At 41.5% G+C, this 8,072-nt stretch overlaps 1 protein-coding gene across 1 annotated transcript; it reads right to left on the reverse strand.

Annotated features, from left to right (window-relative positions):
- Positions 1–1,449: 1,449 nt before the first annotated feature.
- Positions 1,450–2,241, reverse strand: LOC129562920 (small ribosomal subunit protein eS4, X isoform-like). Its single transcript, XM_055436411.2, has one exon. It carries the CDS (start codon positions 2,239–2,241, stop codon positions 1,450–1,452), a length of 792 nt encoding a protein of 263 aa, XP_055292386.2.
- Between the last annotated feature and the right edge of the window lie 5,831 nt (positions 2,242–8,072).

Below are 8,072 nucleotides of genomic sequence, written 5' to 3' on the forward strand. Positions count from 1 at the left end.
TAAAATTTTGTATACGGTATGTATAAGCTCATCTCTCTCATATTCACCCAACACATTTATTGAGCAATTATAACGTTCCAGTAACTCTTCTGGGTACATAAGAAAAAAATATACCTCAGTATTAAAAGGGTTGTCCCTGGCTACTAGGTTATGTTGTAGTTTGGTCACTAAGTTGTGTCTGACTCTTTGCAACCCCATGGACCATAGCCCACCAGGCTTCTCTGCCCATGGAATTCTCCAGGCAAGAATACTGGAGTGGGTTGCCATGCCCTCCTCCAGGGGATCTTCCTGACCAGGAATTCTTTACCACTGAGCCACCCAGGAATTCCAGTATGGTTATAGGAGTCTTATCAGCTTCTGATACCCTCCTAAATGTCTCAAATTATACAATCATTTTTACACTGAAAAACCAACAAGCATTTTATTTAAGAGCAGTGTCAAGAATTTAACATTGACAACAGCAGATACTGACTGAGTGCTTAGCATGCGGCATCCCCTCTTCTCTATGCTCAACAGGGATAAATCTGCTTAATCTTCCTGTCATCTCCAAGAGGTAAGCATTATTTTTATCCCCATATATACAGAAACTGAGCACTGAGAGATTTGGTGATTTGCCAAAGAGGGGGAGACGCTGACCCCCCAGCAGTCATTTGGCAGTATTGGGAGACATTTTGGTTGTCACACTCAGGAAAGGGTGGTAGAGGCCAGGGATGCTATTAAAAATTGCGTGTTACAATGCACAGGATAACTCCTCACAGCCAAAAAATTACCTGTCCAAATCTCAATAATGCCGAGGTTGAGAAATTCTGACCTAAGATCACTTAGCGGTAAGTGATAGAGACCTACTGTGAGCTCAGGCAGCTTGACCCCCTAATCCTCTTCATCATTCTATACTGCTCTTAAACACTCTGCCACACTAATGTTTTGTCATTAAATGTTACAGTGTTTATTTCTTGAGGGCAATTATACTGCTGCTATATATGATGTTTGGTGATTTATCAAGAATTTAAGCAAAATATGAAAATGAGAATCTCAAAGTTCAAAAGGTACAAATTCACTAAAATTGCATCTGATGTGGTGGAAAAACATTCCATTGGTATAATTCTTTTAGAAAGCAATTTTGCAGTCTGAATCAAAATCTTTTTTGTTGTTGTTGTTGGCAGCAGATTGGAAACAACTTGATTTTTTTATGTGCTATTATCTTTCAGTTCAGTTCAGTTCAGTCGCTCAGAGTCGTGTTCGACTCTTTGCGACCCCATGAATCACAGCACACCAGGCCTCCCTGTCCATCACCAACTCCCGGAGTTCACTCAAACTCATGTCCATCGAGTCGGTGATGCCATCCAGCCATCTCATTCTCTGTCGTCCCCGTCTCCTCCTACCCCCAATCCCTCCTAGCATCTTAACTAAGTACAAAGGCTTTTCCAATCATGTTACATAGAGATCATTTTATCCACTGCTCTGTTTGGCTGCCAGCCTCTTGTCTCTCTCCTCAGCAATAGTGAGGCGAATACCCTTTCCACAGGGAAGAGAGATCCATGGCTTGTTGCCTTTGCCAATAACGAAAATGTTGGAGAGCCGGGTGGCAAAGCTGTTGCCGTTACCATCTTTCACATGAACTACATCAAAAGAACCTGGATGTCTCTCCCGGTTGGTAATCACACCAATTCTTCCCAGGTTAGCACCACTAGTCACCATGCACAGGTTACCAGTGTTGAACTTGATGAAATCAGTAATCTTGCCATTCTCCAGATCATTTTGAATGGTGTCATTCACCTTGATGAGGGGATCAGGGTAATGGATGGTGAGAGTATCATGGGTCACCAGATGAGGGATTCCTTTTGTTCCCACAAAGATCTTTCTCACTTTGCACAACTTATACTTGGCCTCCTCAGGTGTAATACAATGAACAGCAAAGCGACCGTTGGTGTCATAGATTAAACGAAAATTCTCTCCAATATTATCAATGCTGATGACATCCATAAAACCAGCAGGGTAGGTTACCTCGGTGCAGACTTTGCCATCGATCTTAATGAAATGCTGCATGCAAATCTTCTTCACTTCATCTCCTGTTAGGGCATACTTAAGTCTGTTTCTTAGGAAAATGATTAGGGGGAGACATTCCCTCAGCTTGTGGGGACCGGTAGATGGACCGGGGGCAAACACGCCGGTCAGCTTATCCAGCATCCAGTGCTTCGGAGCTGCTATGCGCTTCAGGTGCTTCTTGGGACCCCGAGCCATAGCTGCGCTGTGCGGTGGGGATTAGAAGGTCCCTCAGAGGCTGGCCGTGACAATGAAAGGAGAAAATAGACATGCCGGGTACGGTGCTTGGTAGGAGCCGGCGAGTTGGACAATATAAACTCCACGCGGCTTTCAGAGCCCAGCCCCCAACAAGAGAGGGAAGAGACTGCTCCGCTATCGGCGCACGCAACCGCCTCAGCCCTCAAAATCTTAATATTTATAATCTTTGATCCAGAAATTCCACTTTGGGAAATTTATTTTAAGAATATAAATCAAAATACAGTAAAATCCTGGTGTGCAAATATATTTTTTTAGAGTGGGGGGGGAAGGAAGCTACTCAAATTTCTAATAACAGAATAACAATAAACTAGGCACATGTGCTTCAGAGAATCTATGTTAGGATGTGGAAAATCACATAGTATATTACATAATAATCACATAATATAACAACATATTATACATGTTGTTGTTTAGTCACTAAGTCACTCTCTTGCAACCCCATGGACTGTAGCTGACCAGGCTCCTCTGTCCATGCAATTTCCCAGGCAAGAATACTGGAGTGGGTTGCCATTTCCTTCTCCAGGGAATCTTCCAGATCCAGGGATTTAACCCTGGTCTTCTGCATTGGCAGGCAAATTCTTTACCACTGAGCCAACAGGGAAGCCCTATAGTATTAATATAGTATTAGGTGAACAAAAGAAACACGACATAATATCACAGACATATGTTTGCAAGCACCTTAAACAGTAGCATAATTTTAAAGATGGAAAGGAAACATACTGCCAGAATTGCTGGATTAGGATTACATTATAGTTATAAAAGAATTCTTGTCTTTTCTATTTTCTGTCTTCAATTTTCAATAAAACTTAACTATGAATTTTTATGGAAGAAAAACAATTTTCTTATTTTTAGATGGACCTAAATCCTAGGAAAGTGGTATCTTTTTTTAAAGAAGGCCCTTTACAAAAAAACCTGAAATATGTGTAAACAAGCTTATGACCTAGATCTGAGCACTTTAAAGGTAAAAAAACAAATCTGAGAACAGAGCCAATGGTCCTCCCAGCACACTCTCTGTATTGCTATTAGATGAGAAAATCTCCTCTCTGGCAATCTTAATGTCTCCTTCTCTCTATATAATGACTTGATGCATAAGAATTAATCTTTTCCCTCAGCTTTGATCCCTGAGCTCCTTAGTGAAGATTCCATCTTGTTCTGTAACACATGATGAAGCATTTTCTCTGTTATAATGTGACAATGGCCCTACTGAGCACAACAATTTGAGTCGGAATGTGCCACAGCCTAAGAGGAAATCTTAAGAGGCAATTCCACCTAGAACTATTGGCAGGTACATAAAAAAGACGCATTAACACTGTCTGAAAAAGTGCCCTCAACAAAAGAACACAAAACAGAACTGGGAATGGAGGAGGTGGAAGTGGAGCAGAAAAAGCAAGAGATGCTGCTAGGGTTCTATCCCTAAGTGCTAGCCATGTAGATTCATCAGTTTTTGCCTCCCTCCCCCCAAAAAAAGCATTTGAGAACTTTCAATAAAAAAGATTGTCAAGGTTAGGGGAAAAAACATTCTTTAATTAGTTTACTCAAATATTAAGTATGACATCTAGAATCTCAATATTAGCAAAAATGTGATAATTATAGCTGGAAGGCTTTTTTATTGAATGTAAATTCATGTGTAACACTTTTAGCTATCTCACCCCCTATTGTTATTTCTCATGATGTGTTCACACGTAATGGACGCCTGTGGGCTCTGCTCTGAAATCTAATCTCAAACTCACAGCCTCCATCCTTCCTTTTAAAGAGCTGTAATTCAGCAACAAGCTGACAAAGCACATGTCCATCTGGAGAGAAGACTGGGGATCACCCCACCCTTCAGGATGCCCAGGCTGCTCCAGAAGCAGCTTTCTATATTAAATGGGGTTCATTGTCACATCACTGTTCCACATGGAGGACTCTAGGTGTTTTACTGTGACCCATCTGGCTGTCAACTCAGTGAAAGAGCTTGCCAACTCAATCTAGTTATTGGCTTGAAGACGGAGGACAGAAGCAAGGAACATGTGTTTGGTGTTAAAGTGGGTCAGTTTGGTGCTAACAAGCATTTGTTCATTTTACACTCACAGCATCCTTGTTTTAGACAGGAGGATCCTGGGACTGGGACAGAGTACATGACTTGCCCCAAATCATGTGATTAGTGAGTGGCACAACCAGAATCCAAAGGTGGGTCTGCCTCACGTCAGAGCCTGTGTTCTGCTCTCTCTAGGACTTGCTGGGGCTGGGGGGAGGGGACAGTGGAGAGATATCCTACCAGGAAACAAATATACACAGGTCCAAATATGAGCTGACCACATACAGCTACTCCTAAATATCAACATATTATTGTGGGTTCCTGTAGTAAATGTTGAGACATGGTAATGTTTGGTGTCTGGTTTGTTTATTTTACTTTAAGGGAGGAGCAGGCAGCCATTCATTAATCTTCTAGGATTATAATCTCAAATACCTACAGGGGCCAAGCTTTTCTGAGACATTAGGAGGAAGTGGGGACCAGACTGGCCTGAAGAGAATAGCCCCTTCTATATGACCAGTACCTGGAGAGAACAGCCCAGAGCTATATAACCGGTATCTCGGGTCACTATGGGCAATATGCTCAGTGTACAGAACTTTTCATTTTTCCAAAAATGTCAGAAACTTTTTATGTAAATCTGCAGATTTGCATTAAAATTAAAATTTGCAACCATTAAAATTTTTTTTCAATTGTCTGAGCAAAAAAAAAAAAAAAAAATCATGTTTGTAAGTCTGATTTGGAGAAGGCAATGGCAAGCCACTCCAGTACTCTTGCCTAGAAAATCCCATGAATGGAGGAGCCTGGTTGGCTGTAGTCCGTGGGGTTGCTAAGGGTCGGACACGACTGAGCGACTTCACTTTCACTTTTTACTTTCACACATTGGAGAAGGAAATGGCAACCCACTCCAGTGTTCTTGCCTGGAGAATCCCAGGGACGGGGGAGCCTGGTGGGCTTTCGTCTATGGGGTCACACAGAGTCGGACACGACTGAAGTGACTTAGCAGCAGCAGCAGCAAGTCTGATTTAGTCTTGGCCCTTTGCTTTGCAACTTCTGGTCTAGATGCTATACCTGTCAGACCTGATAAGGTGGGAAGGACCTCAGTTAGGGCAGCCCTTGATGTGTAATAGACATAGCTGATGGTTGCCACCATGCATTGGTGAAGAAATACCTTGCCCATTTTTGTAGCATGTAGTGTTCATCTAACATTATTTCTTGGAAAGCAATCATCACAAATTCTATGTTAAAATATGTACAGCTTCAAAACCAATGATCAGGGAAGTGGGTAAGAGGTCAGAGGGATTTTAAAGGTTAGCAAAATAGACAAACTAGTTTAAAAGAGTAATAAAAGACACTGGCTAGTATTAAGCAAACCTTTAACAAGAGTCCCATTCCAACCAGCAAGGAGAGACCTATTACAGGATTCTCTAGTGGACCATTTTATTTTCAGAGTGAACACATTTCCCATGATCCATCCTTTCCCCTACCTCTTTCTTTTCACCTCATTACCACCTTGTCTCTCAGGATACTGATTCAGTCACAGACCAATTCTAGCTGCATTTTATTACGGAAATCATCCTCTTGCAAATGAGGAAATTGAAAGTTAAGCATAATCTGGTGCTTTTAACCATGTGGGCTCAGGCACCCCGAAGTACATCTTCAGATAACCTTACCATCTAGCAAGATGAGTGCTCTCACATGAAAATATGCTTCATATGGAAGCATTTGAATGCACTTTCTTGCTTATGTAAACATGCAGATGCAGGGACTTCTCATGGTGCTGTGTTGAGAAGTAAGTGAAGGAAACAAATTATAATGAGCTCACAGATGTGAGAGAATATTTGGGAAAATCCTGTATCACCAGTTGGCTGTTAATATTTTAATGTATCTCTCCAACCGGACACTACTTTACAAGAAATTAACTGTAGCAGAAAAATGCTCCTAGGAAAGAAGCTCAAGTGTATAATTTCCAAGTCCAAATAAAACCATTTTGCTGCTATTTGTGGAAGGGAAGTTGTGACCTCTCTAGACCAGGATGAGATAGAGAATTCCATGGTCTGATAAATTTTTGATGAAATCCAAGATATAAGCTCAGGCTATTGATTCTGTGATTTCATTGGCAGTGGCATAGTTTGGAAGCAGCAGAGTGGGTACTCTTGACCTTGGCAAGATCAGGCTATTTAAGCTGTTATAGAGGGTGTGTCTCAAAAAACTGATGAGACATTTCAATCCCCAGCCCACTCTCATCAGCTTTGTGAACCCTGGGCAAGTAAGTGCTTTAACACATTACTGACCAGGGGATTTTTTCAGAAATTCACTCCTGTGACTGACAATTTGTTATGTAAGTGAATATTGAAATGTCTCCAGTCAATAACGAATGGTCTGGTAACAAAAGATGTTTTCATAGGTCTCTGGTCAATAATTTGGTTAATAGCTCTGGACCTTATTTTCCTTGTGTCTAAAAGTGAGGGTGAAGATTTTTAAAAAGTCACAATAGTAGCTAATTTATTGCTTATATTCTCTAAGCCAGAAAGCTCAGTACTAAGTGTATTACGCACCTTGTGTGTTAGTCAGTCAGTTGTGTCCGACTCTTTGTGACCCCATGGACTCCTACCAGACTCCTCTGTCCATGGAATTCTCCAGGCAAGAATCCTGGAGGGGTAACCATTCCCTTCTCCAGGGAATCTTCCTGATGCTGGGATCGAACCCAGGTCTCCTGCATTGCAGGTACAGTCTTTACCATCTGAGCCACAGGGGAAGCCCATTACATAGCTTGTCTCACTTATTAACCATTAACAACATTGATAATTTATAAAATTAATTAAAAACAACTGACAGTAATACCATCTTCATAGGGTCATCATGTTGATTAAAAGACAGAAAATGGATTAAAGCTCTTTACCAGTTAAAATACATACAGATGTTAATTATAAAATATTGTTTAAAACAAGGCAACAGGCCCAAAATGGAGTTGCTAAGCCCTATGGCACCAAACTGAGACTTAATTACAGTTTCAGCTCTCAGAAATGGTATCTTAAAGAGACAAGCAAGAATTCCCTGATCAACACTAGTTAGGTAATCTGCCTGACAGATCCACATACAAAGGTGTGAAGTCATTTTGGTCCTGTCTTACTCTTTGCGACTCCATGGAATATAGCTAGTCAGGCTCCTCTGTCCATGGGATTCTCCAGGCAAGAATACTGGAGTGTATTCATGCCTTCCTCCAGGGAACTTCCTGGTCCTCACTCCCTTATAAAAGTCTTTCATTTTCTACACCTCCCTAGAGCTCCTTTCATCCTGCTACATTGGATGCTGTCTGATTTGAATCAATTTTTGTTTAAATAAACTCAATTTTTAAAATATACCTCACTTTACCTTTTAACAGCTCCGGTGTCAGAAGAGGGACTCGAGAAGACCCTAGACCAACCCCAAGTGCAACAAGCAACCAGGCGTAGGCACCTGTGAGCCCCTCAGGCTCACTGCTTCTAGAGGTGTGGGTAAGTCCCTCTCTTGGATCCTAGCTTCACAGCTTTTGTGCTATGAACTTTCACCCTGTTTGAGAATTTATTTTTCTAGACTGGGTCTGGAAAGCAGCTGGAGCCAGACAGTTTGACTTGAATATTGGACCAGGTCCAGGGTCAGACTGGGTCTGACTTAAGCTGGATTGGGTTCAGCATGAGGCCTTGGATGAATAAAATTTTGTTTTAACATTGAACGATCAGGTTGAACTTTCCAAAGATAGTCTTGAACTACAGAGCCA

This window comes from Moschus berezovskii, chromosome 9, assembly GCF_049115385.1.
Source record: "Moschus berezovskii isolate FMDL1 chromosome 9, NW_MosBer_1.0, whole genome shotgun sequence".
In the NCBI taxonomy this organism is placed as follows: Eukaryota; Metazoa; Chordata; class Mammalia; order Artiodactyla; family Moschidae; genus Moschus; species Moschus berezovskii.

Bases quoted from the DNA above. Each gene is read 5' to 3' on its own strand.
- LOC129562920 (XM_055436411.2), bottom strand. From the start codon at position 2,241: ATGGCTCGGGGTCCCAAGAAGCACCTGAAGCGCATAGCAGCTCCGAAG.